Source organism: Mytilus galloprovincialis, chromosome 4 (assembly GCF_965363235.1).
Source record: "Mytilus galloprovincialis chromosome 4, xbMytGall1.hap1.1, whole genome shotgun sequence".
Classification (NCBI taxonomy): Eukaryota; Metazoa; Mollusca; class Bivalvia; order Mytilida; family Mytilidae; genus Mytilus; species Mytilus galloprovincialis.
In genome coordinates this window covers 57,704,752-57,730,750 of record NC_134841.1, presented here as the reverse complement: position 1 = coordinate 57,730,750, position 25,999 = coordinate 57,704,752, and the positions used below count along the sequence as shown (strand labels likewise).

Sequence of the window (25,999 nt, the reverse complement as noted above, 5' to 3'; positions counted from 1 at the left end):
GTATACGTAAAATTAATGTTAAAAAAGCCACTGGTATAGATGGTATCTCACCTAAATTACTGCATTTTGCTAAACCTGCTATTGTAAAACCCCTTACAGAAATTGTTAATCTGTCATTATCATCATCGACCTTCCCTGACCGTCTTAAGGAAGCTTAAGTTGCACCTATTCACAAAAAGAATAGTGTTTTAGAAAAGGGAAATTATAGACCGGTAAGTGTATTACCGGCTATTTCTAAAAATTTTGAAAATGCCATAGAAGTACAATTAGTGCAGTACTTTGATAAAATCTTCAGTCCTTTTTTGGCAGCTTTTAGATCTGGTTTTAAATGTCAGTCAACTTTATTAAGAGTAATTGAAGATTGGAAATTAGCCTTAGATCAAAATAAATACCTTGCAGCTATCCTTATGGACTTGTCAAAAGCATTTGACTGTCTCCCCCATGACTTACTGCTACTGAAACTAAAAGCTTATGGTCTATCCAAATCCTCACTTGATATGTCATATAGTTATTTAACAAAAAGAAAACAGTGTGTGAAAGTAAACCAAAATTTAAGTGGTATGCTTGACATATTTAAAGGGGTACCACAAGGTTCTATCCTTGGACCCATCCTATTTAATATTTTTATTAATGATTTGTTCTTTTTTATAAAAAATTGTTCTTTATATAATTATGCTGATGACAATACTTTGTCAAAGTCTGGAAATTCCTTACAAGATGTAATTTCTGCTCTTGAGGAAGACAGCAATTTTTTAATACAGTGGTTTTCTTCCAATAAAATGCAGGCCAACCCAGAGAAATTTCAAGCTATCTCTCTTGGCAAAAAAACACATGATAAAAAGATTGTGTTTGATTTGAATGGTATTTCTATATCATGTGAGGATGAGGTTAAACTACTTGGAGTTACGATTGATTTTAAATTAAACTTTAATTTACACATTTCAAATATTTGTAAAAAGGCTGCAAGGCAATTAAATGTTTTGAAAAGAATTGTGAAACATCTTAACAAACTGAGTAAGCTTACAATTTACTACTCTTTTATTATGTCTAACTTTAGTTATTGCCCTTTGACTTGGCATTTCTGTGGGGAACAAAATACCAGGAAAATAGAAAAAATACAAGAAAGAGCGCTTCGATTTATTTATGAAGACCATCAGAGCTCATACGAAACACTCCTGCAGATTTCGAACCTTCCATCATTAAAAACTCGTAGAATGCGCTGAATTGCCTTGGAGACCTTTAAAATAATTAATAAGAAATGTCCTTTATTTATTCAAAATTTAGTTGTAATAAAAAACAGTTCATATAATTTCAGGCATGTAAACACTGCTGAGGTACCTAGACCTAGAACCTCCAGTTATGGTAAAAGATCCTTTAGATTTGAGGCAGCACAAGTATGGAACTCAATTCCTAATGAGGCTAGACTCATGACTTCTTTTGACCAGTTTAGGAATTATATAAATTCCTGGTGTGGGGGTCAAAAATGTTACTGCAGTTCATGTCGTTTCCACCCAGTGCTGTCTCAAAGCTGAAATTTCTTTCTTTCTTTTTATAATGGCCTTTTGCTCTGCTTTTTATGCATTTTTTTTTAATATATCTGCCATTAAATGCTAGTGCTTATATTTATTTATTTATTGTTTTTATGCTTTTAGTCTGTTATATTTATTGATCCCAAGTGATTTGCTGATTCCCCCGTTTCAATGCACATAGAGGCACTTGCCACATGAACTTTGACTCTGGAGGCTCACAAATCAAATAGAGTTGCTTTCATAATATTGCATGGTTTTTTTAGTTTTATTTGGTAGTATTTGCATGATGCTGCATGGTTTTTTTATGTGATAGTCGGTTAAAGAGCTCACCAGAGCTCATGTTTTCTCTGTTATTATGTATATATATGGCGAATCTAAATAAAATTTACTTACCTACTTACTTACTTACTTAAGATCACTTTGTCTAAGGTCAAAGACTATATTACTGTCTAAAACCATAACAGACATGAATCATAACTGAGATAAACAGTAAAAACAGTGTATGTCATAAGGTATAAGCTTTTCCCTGTATTCACTATTTTCGGAGTAGGGTATATGTGGTATTGCTCCTTTTTTCTTATGTATATATATATTATAAGTGGCTAAATGATAAGTGTGATGAGCAAACATCCAGTTCTATTTCTCTTTAGTGTATTAATATGGTAATTCCAGAAAGGGGACCCGTGGGAAATGAACAACTATGTCCATAAAATGGGCTCACAAGGAGCATAATATAATATAATTATAATGTTATTCTTTTACAAATATAATAAACATTACAGTATGAATAGTTAAAAACACAAATAAGAAACAACAGTTTTCATTTATTAGTATATATATAAAACCTTCGTCTCAGACACACCTCTAGAAAGTAACAAAAAGAATACTGTGAGTAGGCTAAATATATGTTAAAAAGTCTATATATGCTGATAAATTGTTGAAAATCACAATTATACGGACTTTTTTCTAAACGCTTTCAGATATTGGGCTGATTTTTGGTATGTAAGTTACTCGTGATGAGTTACAGATCAAGAATAGGTTTCGTTCCGCTCGGCTAATTTTTGCTGTAATTTCGCCGGGGCTTTGGACTTTGATAAATATTTGAAAATCACAATTATACGGACCATTTTTCTAAAGGCTTTCAGATATTGGGTTGATTTTTGGTAAACATGATGAGTTACAGATCAAGTATAAGTTTCTTTCCGCTCCACTAATTTTTGCCAAAATTAAGGGTTTACAACTTTGAAAAATGTTGAAAAGTCAGTTATATGGACATTTTTCTATACGCCTCCAGATTTTGAGCTGATTTTTCATATGTGACACTACCATCATGGTTGTGTCCACATGTATTATTGAAATTGTAGATTTTTCTCAACTTTTTGAGACGGGGCCATTCGTGTCGCTTTGACACATCTAGTTAAAGATAAGTTGATAAAAGAGTTTTTAAAGATAATTTGGTTAAAGAGCTTTTAAAGATAATTTGGTAAAAGAGTTTTTAAAGATAATTTGGTAAATGAGTTTTTAAAGATAATTTTGGCCATGTTTTAAATAGATTTTGCCTATTCATATATAGAAAGATACATTATCATCTTCGCTAGCTATACGATCCGGTCTCCCGGCTAATATGTTCCGACACAATTGAAGACGATACTTAGTTTACAAATAAAACATTCACTTTTTAAAATTCCTAACCATGTTGAAATAAAACAACAGTTTTAAATGAACTTTATTCGTGTTATTTACCCAAAAAATGAAATATGAGGCAGGCATTTATACGGGAACTTCTTAGGAAGAAAGATAAGAAGTTAGCAATCCTTTGATACTTTACTTTCCGCTATATAGATCATGTTCTCTCGCTAAATAATTCTAAATTTGGTGTCAATGTTGAACGCATCTATTCCATCCAACTAGAGATAAAGGATACAACGGATACAATTAAGTCTGCCTCATATCTTAACTGACAATTAGAAATTGACAATGAGGGTCGGCTGAAAACAAAATTTTACGACAAAAGAGAAGATTTCAGCTTCCCAATTGTAAACTTTCCATTTCTATGTAGCAACATTCCAACAGCGCCTGCATACGGAGTATATATCTCCCAATTGATACGACGTTCCCAGGCTTGTATTTCCTACCATGATTTCCTTGATAAAGGGTTGCTGCTCACAAGGATGCTATCAAACCAAGCCTGAGTTCCAAATGGTAACGTTGAAATCATCCCTTCGTAAATTTTACGGACTGCATCACGAATTGGTTGACCGTTATAAAATTACAGTTTCACTGTTATATCGCATAAAGTCCTTATGTCATTACTATAATCGCCTTCCCTTTTCACGAATGTGACCTACCGAATTTTACTATTTACCGATGTTGGAATAACATGAGCAACACGACGGGTGCTACATGTGAGCAGAATCTGCTTATCCTTCCGATACACCTGAGATCACCCCCAGTTTTTGGGAGGGTTCGTGTTGCTTAGTCTTTAGGTTTTTTTATGTTGTGTCTTGTGTACTTTCATTTGTCTGATTGGCTTTTTTCTCATCACTTGGCGTCCGTCGTCCGTCGTCGTTAACTTTTATAAAAATCTTCTCCTCTAAAACTACTGCGCCAAATTTAACCAAACTTGGCCACAATCATCATTTGGGATCTAGTTTTAAAAATGTGTCCGGTGACTCGGCCAACCAACCAAGATGGCCGCCATGACTAAAAATAGAACATAGGGGTAAAATACAGTTTTTGGCTTATAACTCAAAAACCAAAGCATTTAAACCAAATATGACATGGGGGGTAAAATTGTTTATCAGGTGAAGATCTCTGCCGTGAAATTTTTAGATGAATTGGACAACCCATTGTTAGGTTGATGCCCCTGAATTTGTAATTTTAAGGAAATTTTGCTGTTTTTGCTTATTATCTTGAATATTATTATAGACAGAGATAAACTGTAAACAGCAATAATGTTCAGCAAAGTAAGATTTACGAATAAGTCAACATGACCAAAATGGTCAGTTGACCTCTTTAGGAGTTATTGCCCTTTATAGTCAATTTTAATCATTTTTCGTAAATCTTTATACATGTAGTAATCTTTTAGAAAAATCTTCTCTGAAACTACTGGGCCGAATTAAACCAAACTTGGCCATAATCATCATTGGGGTATCTAGTTTAACCAAGATGGCCGCCATGGCTAAAAATAAAACATATGAGTAAAATGCAGTTTTTTTGGCTTATAACTCAAAAAGCAAAGCATTTAGAGCAAATCTGACAGGAAGTAAAATTGTTTATCATGTAAAGATCTATCTGCCCTGGAATTTTCAGATGAATCAGCTAACCAATTGTTAGGTTGCTGCCCCTGAATTGGTAATTGTAAGATAATTTTGCTCTTTTTGGTTATTACCTTGAATTCTATAATAGATAGAGATAAACTGTAAACAGCGTACAGCAAAGTAAGACCTAAAAATAAGTCAACACGACCAAAATAGTCAATTGACCCCTAAGGAGTTATTGCCCTTCATAGTCAATTTTTAACAATTTTCATAAAATTTGTAGATTTTCACTAACATTTTCCACTGAAACTACTGGGCAAAGTTCATTATAGATAGAGATAATTGTAAGCAGCAAGAATGTTCAGTAAAGTAAGATATAAAAAACACATCACCACCACCAAAACACAATTTTGTCATGAATCCATCTGAGTCCTTTGTTGACCAAGGTGAACGACACAGGCTCTTTAGAGCCTCTAGTTTAGCCATGGCGTTGCCAGTTTTTTTTTTTGATCTATGAGTTTGACTGTCCCTCTGGTATTTTTCACCCCTCTTCTTGAAAAACATAACTCAACTCTGTTATTTAAAATATCACATAAATACTATCCAACAAAGAATCTTTGACCAGGCTTATCAAATTATGAATTGTTCTATCAATAAATGTGAAAAAATAAATTTCTTTTGTCATACTAAAAGAATTAGAAAAAGGCCCACATTTATTGATATATGTAAACTCAAAACTGACCGATCAGTTTTCAGTAAATTTAAACTAAGTGCCCATTCCCCAGCAATTGAAAGAGGGCGTTATACCAACATTGAAAGAAGTAAACGCATTTGCTTATCCTGTAACAGACAAAGAATTGAGGATGAATATCATTTCTTCTCAATCTGTCTATGCTATACATCATTGAGGGATACCTATATACAAAATATTAATAAAAATCTTAATTTTAATCTTATTATTGATATTTAAAATAAATTGCAGTCCGCTAAAACACTGAAGCATTTGACTGCAATTTTAAATAGCAGTCTACCAGTCATTATAAAAATCACCATAAAGTATATTAATGATTGTTTTTTTTATTGAGAACATTTGTATAACATGTATTTCTTTTAATATGCAACCTAATTTTTGTTTGTGTTCTTTTTTCTAATTGTTCATGAACATTAATAATGTGTTAACTGTTGATCTTTATAGTCTTTTTTCTTCGCTGTCACTCTAATATAATTATAATCAATTTAACTATTGTCAGTTTATTGTCTTAATTTTGTATGCCATAACCATTTAATGTAAATGTGTTTGTGCTAATAAATATTGTCTATTTAAAACAAGCATGTTACATCACTTTTGTCTATTGGGTATACCTATATATTATATTTGTTGTTCTATATGTATTTTTTAATCATAAAATATCGTACTTACATTTGTTTTAACAAGATAGCCGGATCAATTGGACCCGATGATAGACAATTGTGTGCGACTGTAAACAATTTATCAGTGCTATGTGAAAACATTTGAAATTTTCGCTATAGTATATTGTCCTCCCTGTATCATATTTTGATATTGCATGCCTTTAAAAATGCCACAATCACCATTCCAATCATTACATACGTCGTCGATGAGAAATTAAAGCAATGTATATACATGTATAATATTGTATAATCATATAAAATCATTATTATAAAAAAAACTAAATTATAAAACGTCATTTTGTTCCGTGATATTATAAAAGTGTTGCCTTTTCCGACTTTTATCCAAAATATCAGATGATGTAAATAAAGTCTAGCGAAGTTAAATGTCTATGATAACAGTTATATTGTGCGATTTGACTTTAATAATCTATTTTAAAAATGCTTCCTTGTTTGACAGACGGTTTTATTTCCCACAAGGAAGTCAATTCCCTCATTCATTTCGGGAAATATGTCTTAGTGGTAAGTATTTGATGGTATCAGAGATTTTTTAAACAGAAAAGCGACAATTTGTTAACCTCTGACTTGAGCTGCGATCTGGGATCAAAACTTATATTAGTTACAGTTGCAACTAATACTGTAGTGTAATTTGAGTTTCATGTCTCATGATTTCATTGTAATTTCAAAAAATAATAAAACAATTGACTTTTTCAGTACACGTCTATCTTGATGTTGGGTTTAAAAAATAGTTTCGACATTAAGTGTGAGGATTCAGTTTACAAAAAGGAGCTACATCCATTTCTGAATTATTTGTTTTATATATGCCAAATATGGTTTTGGTAACATTTTTTTAAATTAGAGTTATCTAACTTGTAAACATAGAGGGCGATTTTTGTTGAAAGAAAAATGGCAGCCACTTTTTGCTTCCTGTTTGATAAAAAAATGAAGAAATTGCTTTTCTTTTACAATTAGGTAATTATAAATCCCACATTGACGAAAATAAAGTAGATTTTTAATATTTTTTAAATCAAAGTATTAAGCTACCATATTGCTACATTATTGATGTAGGTCAGACATTACGGTATAACATTGAAGTACTGACTACTGTTTTTGATCGCCCTTTTGCCGTAAATAATAGGTGAATTAAAATGATCTATGTAATTCTGACTAATCTCGTAAACATTTAAAGATCTATACTCTCTTTATGTTTGTAACTCTTTGATGTAAATGGCAGTTTTCTGTCAAATGTCAATGACAAATTTTGTTTACTTTCCAAACCATGCCATGGCTATGCATAACACAAATTTCTGTAAAATTATAGTGCAGATATGATAAAACACTTTCAAGTTAAGTCATTCTCTGCAAATGTTTGTCAATTAGACACGCCTTTATGACATCTTTTTACCAGATAGAGGGGACCACCGCTGACCATGAACCATGCACTAATCACAATTCCCTTATGACAGCAGTGCTGATTATCAATTACCAATAAATTTGTGCAATATACATGTAGCATCATTTGTTGTCAACTGCTCGCTCAACATGTAGAGGGAGTGACAATGCACTGCAAGAATGATGCCCCTACGTATATATTTGTACATCCAAAGTTAATAACAGAAATACAACAAGCTCAAAAGTGTATTATTGTATGAGGCAGGTGTTTAATCTTGTGAAAGAGGACCAAGTCTTATCGCATTTGCATTGTATAGTTGTCATTATTCTTTTTTGGTTAAACGGATTATAAAATTATAAATTTGAGGGAAATTGTTTCACTTACAAATATACAACATGACAGCACCTGTTAAAAGAGCAGGGATGGGATAATATGCAAGAACTACTGTAAGAAAAAAAAGTTCACAATTTTGAATTCTGACATTAAAATATTGATTTATTGACTAATTCTCATCTAATAAAGTTGAGAAGTATGTTTAAAATATTTCCTTCTATTCGGTTGTATTTATTTTACTTTAATAACTTATGTCAGGAAAATTCTATTTTACTTGTAGTTGCCTTTATAGTCCTATCACTTTAATATGACTATGCATTCCATTTTGACCGCCTAAGTTGTCTACTGGTAATCTGTTCGATTGAGATGCACATTGATAGAAAAAAACAGCAAATAGATAATAAAAAAGTAATAATTTGCAAATTAAGCATGTTTAGTAAAAAGAAATATCAGAAAACAAGAACAAAAAGAAAATACTGTTACATTGTTTTAGGACTTTTCATACATTTAAAGCTTTATTTAAAAATTCAATTTCAAAACTTGACCACATTACAAATACCTTTGTATGATGATTCCTGTGTACTTCTTATATGAGGCAAATCAATAAATGGGTCATTCAAAATGGTATAATCAGTAAATCTGTAGCGTTTTCATTTTTACAACAGCAAATGCATATTGATGTTAAAAAATAAAGATAACAACTTTACCTCATTAGTTAAAAAGTAAAATCATATAATAGTTATCTGAAGAATTCATCTTTTTTAGACCATGCAAATTATCAGGATTTTTATCAAATTCGGTTTGTCTTGAATTTGCTACTGAATACATGTATTTTATTTTATTATTGCATTGTTGTCATTTAAGACTAAAAGGTGATTTGAATTTTTGCGATATGAAGACAAATCCTGTTTGATTCATAAAAGTTTTAATTATTGCGATTATAAAACTTCTTGTCGCATTTTTCACAATAATAAAAAACATCACAATAATTTCTGAATTTATTTGTACAGTATTTAATTTTGGGGATTTAGTGGTTGCCACACGGTTTAGACTTCTCCATGACTTCTTGATGTTTTTTTTCTCTCTGTCTCTGTCTCTCTCTATCTCTAAACTGAGAACTTCTTGGCATGGGTTACTGAGCTCCAGAGATAGCACTGAGCATAAACATGAAATAATCTTCTGTGGAAGGCAACATATTTAAATGGATGTCATTTTAATTACTCTGGAAATAACCATTCTACTCAATTCTTTGACTTTAAATAAATACTAAAAATGTCAATACGATGATGAATTATAAACATGATGTCAGAGTGAAATCTGATTAAATAGGGCAGATTTTACAGTATTGTGTTCTGTCTCCTACTTTCATGTTGCTAACGTGACGGAGACAAAAATGAGTAACGTTAGCGACATTTGGACATGTCACATGAGCAACAACATCTTTAAAAGTTAAAATGTATGCACACAGTGATGTTTAATATATGCCTGGAGTAATAAAATTGTACAGTCTGGTTTAGAATTTCTAAATATACAGAATGTCATTTGCAGGTGTACTTTATATCAAATGAATACACAAGAAACCAAAAAATTAGTAACGTTAGCGACATTTGGACATGTCACATGAGCAACAACATCTTTAAAAGTTAAAATGTATGCACACAGTGATGTTTAATATATGCCTGGAGTAATAAAATTGTACAGTCTGGTTTAGAATTTCTAAATATACAGAAGTTCATTTGCAGGTGTACTTTATATTAAATGAATACACAAGAAACCAATTCTTAATAGTAACATTAGCAACATCTACTATCATGACATTACGTTTTGTTGCGAACGTCTTTTTGATGGACGGAATACATTTAAGGTCCTCTTGTAACGATATTACATACAACTTACCTTCTTTGCTTCCCCATCATGTGAAGGAACTGACTCCGAATCTATTTCTGCAAAGGGCAATATCGTAACTCCTATACAGGAGAGTTACAGATCTAAATATATGTTGCTCACGTGTCACTGATTTGGACGGAAACCTCGAGCAGTAACGTTCGCAAAAAATAAAACAGCCAATGATATTCATTCCTCAAGTCCTTTGACCCCCTTACCTCATCCAAATTTAATATGATTGCTATTTTCAATTATTTATAAAACCCGGGATAAAAATAACTACAATGGGCTGTCTGAGAACCAACAAGAAAATTGCGATCGTGACATACCACAATGGACGGAAAAGACGTGACGTTAGCAACAATATTATTAAATTACATTTTTTAGCCTTTACCAATAAAAATCTGCCTTAAAGTTATGATTAAAACACAAAAGAAGACTTTTTATTAAAATATAAGTCCATGTTATTAGGCTCCACTTATAAATAATACTTCAAAATTCCACTCCAAATAAGCTGGATGTCAGTAAAGTAGGTCATGATGTCTATTCCATGTCCAATATTTTGAAATTGAAAACCCTCTGATTCTAACAAAAAACACAAACACAGAGTAATTTTTATTTTTATTTACTCAGAAAGACACATTTTATTCAATAACATAATGCATTACTCCATTACACAGTCTGTTTCACAGTTTCAGCAATTGCTTTTTTGATGGATACAAAATAACAATAATTCCTTCTTATTGTAAAATCTGCCATAGGATACAACATTTATTTTGATAATCAAGTGGGAAAGATGATTGAAATAAATAATTGTACGTAACATTAGTATTGTATTTTATAATTTATATTTTACACTGGTAAAATATTTTTAAGTATTTAAACATAACCATGATAACCATGATAACAGATAATTGTTTTAACAGTGATATTTGGTATGAAATCGTGTATGACTTGTAATGATGAACATTGTAACTTCTCTGTACTTGTTCACATAGAGGAAACATTTGCCCACTGTGCCCACTTGCTTATTGCTTAGTATATACAGCAAATGTCTTTCCCAGCACTTTTATCAATTGGTGAAGTTATTTAATTTGTATGTACATATATACCAATCTTATTTACAAAAAGAGTGAGAGGTTAAGGAAAGTTGTGCACTATCATATTCTGATTTGTTAGTTTCATTAAAAACTCTAAATCACAGCACCAGAATGGAGGATTTAAGTATATATTAATACTTGAAGTTTATAATTTATTTCTGTGACCTAAATTGTAAAATTGCATGAATATTTAAAAATTTAATGTCTTGATTTCCAAATGCATTAATTTTACTAAATTAGTTCCTTAAAAAATGTTCAGTTACATTATATACCATATTCTAAAGCTGTTTAAAAGCAGATGGCCTATATAATAAGAAGTTTAACTTTTAAGTTTTGTCTTATAGCCAAAATCAGGTAAAAATTGTAGCCTGTTGTATTTTTCTTGAATTCTTGAATAACCAGAAGGCAAACATTTATGTATCCTGATTTATAGCTTACAAATTTTTTGAAGATGCATGATCCTATTGACTTAGGTGGGGGAGGACTTGTGAATTATAGAGACATACAAGAACATGTACCGGGAGTTAATTTTATTGTGAATATTTTTCATGTATCAAAAGTTTCACTGTAATTGGTCTTGAGTTGCAGCAAAGACAGACAAAAAAGAATTGTTTTAAGACTTAGAAGCTGTGTCATGCTTCAATTTTTGCTCAGACTGAACTGTCAGCAGGTCACCTGATTTTCTCTACTAAGTATATGCATATATGGCAATCATTATGATGAGTAATTAAAATATTAACAGTGTGAAATTTTAGTACCCTACGACGTATCAAGTGTAGTGTTTTGTGCAGATAATGGGGAAAAGGAGAAAACAAAGAATGAACATAATAGAAATAAATACAATGTATATCCTCACTGTGGTAGCCCCTTCCTGCCTTTAACATGTTTAAGCTTTAGGTGCTTAAAATCAGTTTTATCAAATTTCTTTTAAATTTTGCATTATTTTGAAAAGATGTGAATAAATTAGTGATGATTTAAAATGATGGAAAAATTCTGTTTAAACTAAAAATAGCTGTTTTCCATATCCTTTGTGGTCTGACACAGGTAAATAAATATTGTCTTTTTGTTTAATTTAAAAATAGTAAATTTACATTTAACAATGAGAAATATAACTGTTTTGCACTAGATGTAAATATTTTTTTTATTTTTTTTTATTTTAATATGATCAACAAGAAATTTAGCTAAAGGTTTTGTTGAACTGAATAAAACATTTGGTTACAATAAACCCACCCCCTTTTTTGTTGTAAACAGGTGGTCTATATCTTGTACCTCATTGATTAGTAATTAAACATGTAGCTGAAGGCTCTCTGTCATGCATGATTAGTTTCCTAGTCATCTGTGGGTGTTGTGATATTTAGTTGGTATTTAGTATTTTACCACAATGTTTGATCATATTTATGTCTCTTGTTTTTGAAAATTATTCATATTTAAGCAGTAGATAAGGAAGTAAATTTCACTTTATGTATAAAATAGTGTTATTCTAATTTTACATGTTTGGAGTCTTGCTTATTTAAAAAAAAATCCCTAAAAAATTTTCTGATCTAGTTTAATACATGTTAAACAAACAAATCAAACTTTTAAGATCTATTGCATAGGAATCACATCTCATGAAAAAACTTGAAATGCTATGAGTCCAAAATTATTACAATGTATAACCAAAATATTATGTTAACACATGGCAAATTCTCATTGTATAAATATGCAGGTTAAAATAATTATAGCAAATGTGATGGTCTGCTTATTTTTTGTTGGCATATAACATGTATAGAATTATTTATATACTTTGTATAAAGTCTTAATATGTGTTGATATTATTATGACTAATAAACTTTATTTCACGTACATGTTTCAATATCTGTATGTATAATGTGTGTAGCAGAATAGTAATAGTAAAGAAGGAAAATATTATGTATAAGAGTAACAAATCTGGTTGATTGATTCCGGTTTAAGTGTTTTAATTGTCATTATTTAATTGAATGCATTGTTCATTTGGACATAAGGGTTTTCATCTGGTGAGTGATTAAATCTCTATGACGATGATAAATGGGAAAACCAAAATTAAACAGGACTCGAACCATTTCCTGTTACAACCACTTGTAGATGCATTATTGATTGATTAACACTGCATAATCTTATACTGTATGTTAAAATGTTATAGTGTAGAATGTTTATATATATAATGTTATAACTGGTAATCTTTGTTAGTTTATTATTTTACATATTTCGTACATACATGACATATGTTTCTACTGACCTCAAGCTATATATATATTGAAAGGTCAAGAAATGTCTTGAAATATTTCCATGTTATGTATAAGTGATCATAAGTATTCCTGTTGGTAATGATTACTAGAACAGGAGAATATGGCAGAATTAATTTTTCTTGGAAACATCTTTTTGTGACGATTATGGTGGATTCTTCATGCTTTTAGTGTTTTCTCTCAAGACCCTTATATTTTTACTCATCGACCACATGTTATCTGTCCCATGTCAATTGTCAGTTTTTTTTTATAAAACAAAACAAGCATCCAAAACAGAGACAAGAGAAAAGATAAACATGTTTAAGGATTCTAGCTAAATATAGGTACAAATGTTTGTAACAATAACAGACAGACAACAAAGAATGTAAACTATTAGGGAGCTACCATTTGATTTTTATGGGGGGGGCTAGGATGAAAAATTTTGTCCGGCTTTTTTTTTTAGTTGTAATCTCTGTCCTGCCTTTTTATTTTTTACTCTATTCGGTCCTGCCTTTTTTTTTACTAGTTATCCTGACTTTTTTTACACAAATTGTCATCCTGCCTTTTTTTTTACCAAGTTGCTCATCCTGCCTTTTTTTTTACTCAAAACTCCTGTCCTGCCTATTTTTTTCAAATTTCATCCTAGCCCCCCATAAAAATCAAATGGTAGCTCCCTTACTGTGCAAAAATGTATTTATCCCATATAAAGAGTCAACTATAAAAACTGTGAGTCACAGTACAAATATATATGTTTGTCACTCCACTTCTTAAAGTATATCTATACGGACATAGAAATAAGCAACATAAGATTAGTTAAACCTTGCAAATTGTTTATGAGTCTTTCTTTGTTTTGGTACATACATGTATAAGAAAGATACATGTATATGTAGATTAGACTTAAAACTTAACTCAAGTAGATAAAAAGTTAACTTTAAAAAATGTAAAAGTGATATTAACCCAAACACTTGTTCCAGTTTGAGTAGTGAGTCACTTACAGTTCTAGAGTTATGCCCCTTTATAACTAGGAAAATTGCATTTTTTGTTTTGTTTCCACAGTTACAAATGAAATCTTTAATAAAAAGTAGTAGTGACATAAAATGAAATGCTCACCAAAAGTAACAACACTAACTTTCAGCACTGTTTTTATATTTTTTTCAGATTTCTTCTCTAGATAATTTTTGATGCCTCTTAATTTATGCCAGGGTTTGTTTCTCTTTTCAGATTTCTATACTAAATTTGATTCATCACTGATAATAAATGCCTAGTTATGCCAATGGAACCAAGAACCAATCAGCCGGTAAGAAACTGTTACATAGATGATAATACAAAGAAAAGTTATCACATAAATGTTTTTCTTATAAACCTAATTTAACCCATTAAACTGAATATTTCACCGTGCTTATCCAGTAACCTCACAATAGCAATGGCAAAAACAGTTTACCAAATTAAAGTTTAATTTCTTCTCCAACAAACTGATCAACTGGTAAAATATTTTAACAACTTCTCAAGTGAAAGTGGGGACCAATATTTTTTTATTTTTGAAACTAATGTGAAAATAAAGAAACTTTTTTGTTGGTTTTCCACTGATACCAGACATCTAAAGCACTTTATCTCAAAGGTTAATCCTGTACATAACCTCCCAACTGATTCTATTTTCAACCTTTTAACTGTCAGATCATCCAGTTTATATCTTATTATACATTATGGTTGTATTCTATTGAAAACAGCTGGTAATGATGGTATTCCTAGAATATGTATTTGCACCTATAATTCAAGCTCAATTTAAAGAATGACTGGTGTATATGTTTGATAATGATTAAAATTGATACCATATTAAATGTATCTAATTCAGTAATTGTAATTTCTTTTAACAGGAGGTCTGGAAAAAAGGCCAACAGGTTGTTGCAAATTATAATTTTCCTGGTTCATCAAAAGAAGATTTACCGTTTAAGAAGGGCGATTTAATTACAATAATAAATAATACAAAAGTAAGTGCAGCAGTTATTGTGTGATATTAGACAAGCCAATCAAGTACTGTATACTCAGTTATTTTGTTAAAGGGTGTGGCCAATGTATTTCAAAAAGAATTTTATCTTTCAAATGCATAATAACAGAAAGTATTGAAAACCTACATTCAAATGTCTTATTTTATCTTAGAACAGTATTTTAAAAAGAACCTAAATATTGGTTGTAAGGTGATATTTCTAAGCTAATTTTGTGGCCAAATTGAGGCCTTCCTTCCTTGTACATTTGTTGGTTTGAAACAATTGAGTACCAGAACTTATATAGGCATTGTTATAATTAATGTTAGTGTGAAGACATGAGTACAATTACTACCCAGTACAATATATATTGAGACCTAGTTACTTGTTAGATGTTAAGATTTAAAGTACCGATATAGGCTTAGTTAATGTTAGTGATAGAACATTACATTAAACACTATAATACTAGCTTGTTATAACATTTTACAAACTTTGTTTCATGTTAATTTTCGGTAGAAAAGAAATTTTGTTTTAACAAGCATGCAGATTTCCGAATTTAAATTGATTACATACACATTTCATAGAAAACAGCTGTACATGTATATGAAAGAAAAAACTTAATCTTCCTGATGAATTTTAATGATTTCCTCAGAAATGTATTGTATTATCAATTAGGTCCTCAAGGCAGAAAAAAATCTAGTTTTTAAGGTCAGATTTATTAACTGTTAGTGGAGTGTTAGACATGGCCAAGCTTTTTTTGTGTGAATGGAATGTTGTTACATGTTACTGAAATACAACACTAATAAATCAATTGTGTAAAAATTCTGAACTTTTTTCCAAATCCACAATATTCGATTTTTAAACTTCCTTGCAAGAAAGGAATGTCTAGAACAGCAATATTTAGCCAACAGATGTGGCTAAATGAACAGGTTTCCTACATAGTATTAGTAGCCAGCATATTTTTACCAAGCATTTTAAGAAAAATATCTTTTATTTCCTTGTTCAAGTTGGTTGATTGACTGTGCATGATTTTAATTGTGTGATTATATTTTATATATGGTATATAGATGATAAATATATATATGAAGATTTCACAGTTTTCTATGGCTAGTTTTATATATATATATATATATATATACAATCATCTGTGTACATTTGTACATTTACTGTTTCTAACAACATTTGTTTTTTTTTATTTTATTTTTTCATAGGATGTGAATTGGTATAAAGGAAAGAACGAAAGTGGACAAGAAGGTATGGTGCCTGCCACCTACTTACAGAAGCGCAAAGAAGTGCAGTTACATGCTATGCCGTAAGTAGTACAGATCCATGCTTTCAAGAGATTGTCATTATATACATTAGAAATGGATCTTGAAAGACGATGTTTAAAAAAGTGGTTATTTTACTAAAACATAACAAAAAGGGTAGTCAGTTTTCTTTAAGTTAAATTCCCATGCCTTACGTTTTATAAAAGGACAAATGTATGCAGTTTGTTGTCTGTTCCAAGGACTAATCGATAGAGTCCAGGCCAAAAGAAACCATTGTTGTCTTATTAAATCTTTTCTATTTTTAAGACCACTTTAATATAGCTCTGAATTAATATTTCGTTTTGTCCTTTTCAATTGCTTTATCTCTATATAACTCAATTAAGGTTTAAAATTTCCAATTTGTTTCAACCCAAGTATTGATCACTAAAGAGACTTTTTTAGAAAAAAATTGCAAATGTAATAATGTTTACTTTTCTTGAAATTTGATGGCCTTCTCTAAATATGTGATTTTCAACCCTTCTATTAAACTATAAACATTAACTTTACAGTATACCTATTGTTCAATTAATATAAGTCAATAAAGATAAACTTGTTATTTTTGTGTTAATCCTGTTTTCCTATGCCTGTATCATCCTGCTCAGCTCTTTACACCATACTATATATCACAATTTATAAAGTGACCTCTGGATGTTGTCTGATGTATTTTGACCTCACTGGTACTACCCAAATATTTTAACTTAGACTTATTATTATCATCATCATATTTGACCTACATGTACATTAGTTACTTTAAGTTGAAAGTAGATGTACATGTAGTTAAATATGGCTTGAAAACTGAAAGAAAACTCATGGTTTTTATTTATGAAAATCACAAGAAACAATTAGGTAAATTAGAAAGCTCATGGTAATATTTGGAATATTTGAAATGAAATAGGGAATACACAGTTTCTAAAACATATGAAAAAAGTTAGAATAAATTAATGCAGGATTTAAAACATTTTAAAGATAGAGATTTCATATTAAACTTCCTCTCTCTGTAGCTGGTATCACGGAAGTATAACAAGAGAACAGGCTGAAGATTTACTCCAGTTTAAGGAAGATGGCGTCTTTTTATTAAGAGACAGTGTACATTTCCGTGGGGACTTCACATTGTCTGTCGTGTATTATAACAAAGTTGAACACTACCGTGTGATATTACGACAGAATAAGCTGGAGATTGACGGGGGAGATTGTCAGTTCCAAACGTTAATTGATCTGGTTGAGGTAAACCAGGCATGACTTTGTTTACCATCAGCTTATGTTCGTAGATGGTGTAATATTTATATATAGATTCAATGCAGGTGAAAAAAAATGATTATCAAATTTTCAATGGATAAAATTTTAAAGAATTTGAAGTATTTCAGATTTTTTGGAAATCACTTGCATTGTGTATTTATACAGGCTGATTAATTTGAGAATCGTCCCAGCCAAAGCAATTGAAAATAACTATACCTTTATAATAAACTTGTGTTTTTTTCTCAGGCTTATAAAACATTGATAGGGATCCTTCATTTTTTGTCAATGTGTATTTTGAAATTTTGAATACAACAACTGGTTGAGGATTCTTAAATTGACTAGTCCTATAGCAGTGTTATGATAAACTATTCACATTCCTTATAAATGTTGCACTGTATTAGTTATTTCATTCCTGTATTGTTTTGTTACAGAGTTTAACCTGTGTTGAAAATGATATTTATAGTCATATAATGGTGTTTAGTTGCATGGAATAAAGTAATGGTAGATTTGGCTGAATTTCACTTTTAATGTGTATGCAATAAACACACTTAGCTGTATAATGCTCATGTGTATGTAAAATATATACTTATAGTATAACCTAATTTCCACACAGTTAAACACCCAGGGTGCATCCTTGGTCTGAGGAAAGGGTAGTTTGCACCATATCAAATATTTGGAATTCTTTTGAAGAATGGAAACGCCAAGGGGAAATTACTCTTGCCTTGTTATAAGAGGGAAACAGCCATGCCTTTGTTAGTCTAAAATTGAAGTAGAAACGAAAAAGTTTTGAAATGACATAAATATCAGTTTCATCACATAATTTGGTGTTGTTATTAACAGAGAACTATTGAGCACGTTGCATGAATTTTATGTTTGTAGATGGTTCCATGGGAAAATAAAACGTGAAGATTCTGAAGAATTGTTAAGACCCCGTGAAGATGGACTTTTCCTTGTACGAGAGAGTGTCAACTACCCAGGGGACTTTACACTTAGTGTTTGTCATAAACAAAAAGTAGAACATTATAGAATTATCTACAAACACAACAAAATGACGATTGATGAGGAATCCTATTTTGAAAATTTAGCACAACTTGTAGAGGTAGATATAGGCTGCTTTATTTTATTTAAATATTGGCTGATTTTGGATTCTGTTTGACATAGTTTACATATGTTATATAAAATATCTATATTTGCTTGGTCTTGGTATATATCAGATAAGTAGTTTTTTTGTGACGGCTCTTTTTGTTGAAATATTTATTTACAAAAATTTAAGGGAATTGAAATTATTAGAAATGTGAATGATAAGATCTTAAGTGCACTTTATGGCAGGAACAATATGTTTTTTTTTTGGTTGTTTTTTATGTTGTTTTTTAGGGGGGTCTTGTATTTATAAACATAAAGCAGATAGTATTTGGTGGATTTGTCACACCAATTTTTTTTATTTCAAATTCAATTTGTGTTAAATGCTGTTAAATTAAGTATCTATGAACTATTCCAAAGATCCTGATGTTTAATATTGTTAGTGCATGATTTTATAGTTGTTGTTTGAATGAAATGTTGTTATATAGATAATTGTTGTACACCATTGTTAGAAAAAATCTATCAAACAATAAGACAATGAATTCCGCATTTGTAAGCAAAGAAATTAAAGCATTTATAATCAAACTCCTCATGATAGGCATTCTGTGCCAAATATGTTACAACTACTTGTTCATAGACCAATATTCAGGCATTTATCATATATGTCTAAATAATGTTTTTTTAAATACTTGCATGTATGAATAATAATTTTATCAGTCGTAGGTATCAGACTGGATAGGTCAGAAGTATTTGATATGCAGTTGTTTCTACAAATCTGTTTATTACATTCCATGCTGATTATGTAGATACAATTCTTACCCAACTTATTAACCAGGGTTCTTTGACTTTGGAAATTATTTTTGTAGTTATGTTGCAGGGGCGGATGCAGGAATTTTCGAAAGGGGGGGTGCTAACCCAGGGCAAAGGGGGGGTGCAAAACATATGTCCCGATACAAATGCATTGATCAGCAAAAATAAAGGGGGGTGCGCACCCCCGGAACCCCCCCCCCCCCTGGATCCGCCAATGTGTTGGTTAAGTAAGAATCACCTTAATTGGTGCATGATATTCTGAAATAGTATTTGTAAATCTAGTTTTTAACAGGCTAACTGTAAAAAAAAGGGATATACATAATGATAGAACCTGTGTTCTACATAATTTTATTCGTTGTTTTTTTACCATCATAATTTGGTATGGGGAATATTTATTCCCATTAAATTATATTCAATACCATTAGCAGCTGATAATTATAAGAAAAAGCAATATGCCATCAATTGTTTGGTATAATGATGTCTTCCTTATAATTATTTAATTTACAATGAGTTTTGGTACTGAAAGATGATAGCTGTCACACACACTGTATTTATATCTGTTAAATTGTATCTTTCAGCATTATACAAAGGATGCTGATGGTTTGTGTACAAGGTTATTACAACCTTTACAGAAGAAAGGATCAAGTTTCTCTGCAGTATCAGTACAGGATTTTGAAAGTGGAGGATGGGTCATTAGTCAAAAAGATTTACAAGTATATGAATTGATAGGAAAAGGAGAATTTGGAGGTTTGTATTTAATCAGAAATGTCTTATGATCAGTAATAAAATTTAATATTTTTTTATAAGGAAAAAAGTCATATTTTGATAAGTGAATTTTAATTTAAAGTACACTAAAAAAATGTGAGGGGAATGAGTTTCCTTTTAAATAATATGGTCTGTTCATATACTAGTTAAAAATTAAAATTCACAGGCTTTTTTTATATTTTCATCAAATATGGTTTGTCCATTAACACTTTGTACAATTACTTAAATTAACTTTAACTCAATCTAATGTAATTTCAGATGTATACAAAGGAACTTACAGAAATCAAGGTGTAGCAATAAAAGAATTAAAAGATAAAGAACGAGCTGGTCAAGCTTTCTTAAAAGAAGCTTCTGTGATGACGTAAGTATCACTGCTGTACAGATAAACTTTTTCTATTTTGTAATAACATTCAGTGCAAAATATTGAAATGATTGATTGATTTTCATTTATTTATCTCCCGAAATAGCGAATCATTTGTTTAATGTGATTATTTTTGACTTGAGAACCATGAGACATACAAACTTGGTCCAGCTAATAGTTAAAATACTTTTATTTGATAATTGTTTTATTTAAAGGTCCATGAGATATTAAAACTTAATCCAATAAATATGTTAAATGAGAGGCAAAAGATACCAGAAGGACATTCAAACTTGTAAATAAACTGACAACACCATGGCTTAAAAAAAGAAAAAAATGAACGAAAAACAGTCGTACACAAAACACAACATAGAAAACTAAAGACTGAGTAACAGGAACCCCTCTAAAAACTAGAATTAATATGAGAATGGTTTATTTTAGGTCTATGAGACATCCAAACCTGGTCCAGTTGATAGGTGTTGTTATAGGTGACACTATACAGCTGGTTACAGAATTTATGGGTAAAGGAAATCTTGTGGAATATTTACGGTCCAGGGGTAGAAGTGTTATTACCAAGAAAGATCAGATAGATTTCACTGAGTAAGTTAACATTAATAGATGGATACTAATTTTTAATGCATATGAAATTTTATATGTAGTGACCATAACTTAAATTACAGATGCATTTTGTAGAGGTCAATGTTTTGTAATTGAATGAAGGAACCGTCTTTTAAACTCACTTTGTTGTGTTTTTGCAAATTTGAAAAGAATGAAAATTGGAATAATCAACTATTGTTTTTCATTGAATTAATTCTCTCTTGATTTATTCAATAAAGCATGAAAACTTTTCTTCATATAAAATTCTAGACTCTATATATAAACATCACTTCTAAAGATATTTCCAAAAAGTAAAAAGAAATCCTTTCAAAAACTGTTAAATTTGAAATCTTTAGTAGCTTACAGAACAATCATTTAATAGAGATAATATGAATAATTTGTATGTGTACTTCCTTGAACTTTGTAATTTTTGGTTTACCAATGACCATGCAATCCATGGAAAGTTGTATCCAATGACTATAGTCGCCGTCACGTAAAATTGGCACCATGTTTTTGTCAAAATTTTCTTAAATATCGACTGTGTTTACTAAAGATCATGTTTTTCAATTAGCGGAATCAAATATCATTCCAAAAATCAACTACTGTCCTACCTTTTATTGTGTTTGCACTGAATAATCCTGACCTTCACATAATCCAAGATTATTTTGTATGGTGGAATCCGACATTGTTATTACCGGAAGTGTTGCCGTGGAGTTCCACGTGCTCTCCATTTTCTTGTGTCTCTCGGAGCTTTTCGTCATCTTTACGCAAAAAGCGCGGGAAATTGTATTATCAATGACAATGATATTACCAGAGAGTAACGAATGTTATGGAATAAGGGACCCTCATAGAAACCAAGCTGGCGGTTATACAATGTAAATAATCTAGAAAAATGTTAAATTTAGGATTATACAGTGCAAACACAATAAAAGGTAGGACAGAAGTGGATATTTGGACAGTATTTTACTTCCGCTAAAAGAAAAAAATCATCTTGAGTAAACACGGCTGATATTTAAATTTTTTTTATTACAAAAAACATGGTGCCAATTTTATGTGACGGCGACTTTAATGATTAATCTATGCACAGTATGTCGAATTGATGATTCAAAATTTTATTCCAGTGATATATGCTCAGCCATGCAGTATTTAGAGAGTAAAGATTTGGTGCATAGAGATTTAGCTGCCAGAAATATTTTAGTAAATGATAATAATACTGCCAAGGTAAAGTGTATATGTTAATTTAGACTAAACATTGACAGCTTTTTGGTAAAATGGACACTCTACATAACTGATGATTCAATTTATTAAAATAAAAAAAAAAGTAATAATTAAATTAACAAAATAAAGTATTATTGAAAAACCTTAAACCTCATTATTTATTAGAAACCTGATACTGAAAGCTACAACAAATATTTTTTTAGAAAAAAAGTAAAAATAGAACATGCAGAGTATTCATTTGTAATTTGAACTATTTGTGCTTGACCCTTAGAAATTGATTTTGTATATTTTTTATGCATTTATAAAAAAATCCCCAAAAATCCCAAACAAAATACCTTCAAAGTGTTGAAAACTAAAGTCATTTTGATCAGAATTTTTTTAGGACTTTTTTGATAATACTTATGCTCAAATGTTTCAAGAGGAGTTAGTGTAAATTCTGAATTATTTTCCCTCTGACAGTATTTGAGAATGAAGAATTATATTATTATAGGTATCAGATTTTGGTTTAGCAAAATATGGAGATTATAGTGCTGAAGGAGGAAAGTTTCCCATCAAGTGGACTGCCCCTGAGGCTCTTAGAGATAATGTAAGTAAAATCAAAAACCTCTTTGGAGAAAACTGTGAAATTGAAGTTTATTTATTTTAGTATTGGTTAAAAAGGCTCATCATTGAGGCTCAGATCAAAATAGTTAGAAAGACAAACAAGTTTAAAGTTAACCATTATAAACAAGTTGGTTGACAAACATTTAGACAGTTGATATGGCATATTATAGCAATTCTGGATATAAATGTGAGAATAAAATGTGTTTTAAGGATAAAAAAAAAAAGTAACAACATTAGTTATGCTTATTTGAATAAAAATCTTTCTCTGAGCCAAATGATAGATTTTTGCACATATGTCAAATTTTGGTCATTTACATTTATAAACATATAAATACAAATCTGCACTTATTAACTAATACCAGATTGACAACATGTAGATAATTCCATGGAAATAAATGCTAAAAAATACTGAGTTGTTTTTACATCATACACCTAATATATTCCATTTATTTTTCTCTACAGAAATTTACAAATAAATCCGATATGTGGAGTTTTGGGATTTTACTGTGGGAAGTTTATTCCTTTGGAAGAGTTCCATATCCAAGAATAGTTAGTAGTATACTTTAACTCAGCATGTAATCAACTTAGTTTGTGTCATCTAGCATATTCACTTCACAAAACTGACATCATCAGTGTAGGAAAAAATAACACAACCTAGATTTATATTACTTTCTTCGAAAACTGAATGTCAGAAAACATGACTAAAAGAATAACATAGATTAAATTCATAAATAATATTGTTCTTAGTTTTGATTAAATTTGGAGAAAAAAAACTACAGAAAACTTTGTCTTATTAGTTGCACTATTTTAGGTGCCTAATTAAGTTATCACAAAGAAAAAATACCAGTTTGTAATTATTTCCTTTTGGTATATCTCTTTATATAGAGATGGGATGAAGACAGGAAGATAACTTATGTTTTTCCACTTTATCATTGTGTAATTTAAGTTGTCATTTAAAAATAGTTAGACATGATCACATGCATAAATTTGTCAAGTCATCATGTATAATGCACACATTATAGATATTTCTTACCTATTTTGGTTGTCAGAGTTCTTATTCCCCATTTTCTGGATTTTTGTTTGTTTGTGCATTTAACTGTTTTTAATATTTCAGCCATTATCAGACGTTGTTATGCATGTGGAGCGAGGATACAGAATGGAGGCTCCAGATGGTTGTCCACAAGAGATTTACAATATCATGATGCAGGCGTGGGAAATAGATCCTAAACAACGTCCAACTTTTAAACAAGTGCTAGAAAAATTAAACAATTTACGTGCAACAACTGTATAGTATTTTTTTTGTACCTTATGTTTGAATATTTATTTCCTGGAAATATACTGTATTACTCTTAAAGTCACAAAGAGGGCATGATATTGGCAAAAGAGTTCCTCTAAAGGGAAATAACTGTAGATTGAATTAAAACAGTAGATTCTGTATTCTTTTTTAGTTATCTTTTGAAGGAATTTTGTATGAGCTTATTATTGTACAGCTGATTAGTAGCTTTCTGAAAAGGTTTGTTAAATTGAAGAATTGTAACCTTTTATCAGGAGTGATTGATAATTATGGATCAGGATATGAATCATTATTTGCATAGACAATATATATGTCATTAGATATGACTTGTAAGCAAAGGTGTTTTATTAAAATGTGTATCAAGTTCAAATTCATCTTGTATTAAATCTTAGTAATTCCATGTCAGGAGTGATGTCTCATGGTGCAAAATAGATATGAATTGAAAATATAAAAAAAAAAGAGATGAAAATTTACCGTTATAATATTTTGAAAAAGTGATAGTGTTTACAATTATTAAGAATCATGTGAAGCTGTCCCTTTTCAATTCCATTCTTTTGTTAAAGTGTTTCATTCATTTTATTTTAAAAACCATTTGTGCATTTTACAGATAATGACTTTAATAATAAGATAAAATTCTGTACATACTATAACTATATTGCAATTGTAATATATAGCTAATTATTTTTAATGATTTTTAAAGGGCACTCACTTATTCTAACAATGTCCCCCCTGTTTAGCCATCAAAATGGTAAAAGTTAGGTTGTTTTAAACATTTCATTACCAAAATTCCTCATTGCTCTTACTATCCACCTAGATATTGGTAATTGTGATATTTTGATTCAAGTTTTCAAGTTGACCACCATCTATAATATTTTTTTAATAACCAACTACATTGTACTTACATATTTAACCATGTTACATAGTGAATGTATTGAAAAGACTGGAAATATGTATACAATATGTAATTAATAAAATACTTTTCTCAAGTTTCTTAGTTATTGACAGCGATAAAAATGTATTCTTTTGAAACTGAAACTTTTTATGTAATAGAAGACTTACAAAAGGTGGAATTAATTCCTTATTGAAGTGTATTGTGTGGATGATAGAAGTTCAAAAGCTATATTCCTCTATGTGAAATATTTTTTTATAATTGTATATAGAAACCATTTATCTGACTTGCCAAAACCGTGTTATATATTCATGTTCATGATCTGAAGAAGGGTAGGACTTCTTTTTCAGGACAAGTGAACAAGTTTTGGTATATATTATTGAATGAGTAACCAATTTTTAGCTCACCCGTCCCGAAGGGACAAGTGAGCTTATGCCATCACTTGGCGTCCGTCGTCGTCCGTCGTCTGTCGTCGTCTGTCGTCGTCTGTCGTCGTCGTCTGTCGTCGTCGTAAACTATTTCAAGAATCTTCTCCTCTGAAACTACTGGGCCAAATACTTTCAAACTTTAACTGAATGTTCCTTAGGGTATCTAATTTATAAATTGTATCCGAAGTTTTGATCTATCAACAAACATGGTCGCCATTGCTAAAAATAGAACATAGGGGTCAAATGCAGTTTTTGGCTTATAACTCAAAAACCAAAGCATTTAGAG

At 30.4% G+C, this 25,999-nt stretch overlaps 1 protein-coding gene across 3 annotated transcripts; it reads left to right on the top strand.

The window, feature by feature from the left end:
* Positions 1 to 6,587: 6,587 nt before the first annotated feature.
* On the top strand, positions 6,588 to 24,766 carry LOC143072518 (tyrosine-protein kinase CSK-like). 3 transcript variants are annotated; one of them, XM_076247483.1, is made up of 12 exons: positions 6,588 to 6,718; positions 14,368 to 14,443; positions 15,021 to 15,134; positions 16,340 to 16,440; positions 17,437 to 17,659; positions 20,140 to 20,308; positions 20,585 to 20,687; positions 21,126 to 21,284; positions 22,403 to 22,502; positions 22,990 to 23,085; positions 23,565 to 23,651; positions 24,217 to 24,766. In XM_076247483.1, exons 2-12 carry the CDS (start codon positions 14,414 to 14,416, stop codon positions 24,391 to 24,393), a joined length of 1,359 nt encoding a protein of 452 aa, XP_076103598.1. In that variant the 5' UTR covers positions 6,588 to 6,718; positions 14,368 to 14,413; the 3' UTR covers positions 24,394 to 24,766. The 3 variants fall into 3 exon arrangements, with proteins under 3 accessions (XP_076103598.1, XP_076103599.1, XP_076103597.1); XM_076247484.1 differs by lacking the exons at positions 6,588 to 6,718; positions 17,437 to 17,659 and adding exons at positions 7,077 to 7,168; positions 18,551 to 18,770; XM_076247482.1 differs by lacking the exon at positions 6,588 to 6,718 and adding an exon at positions 7,081 to 7,168.
* Positions 24,767 to 25,999: the final 1,233 nt, after the last annotated feature.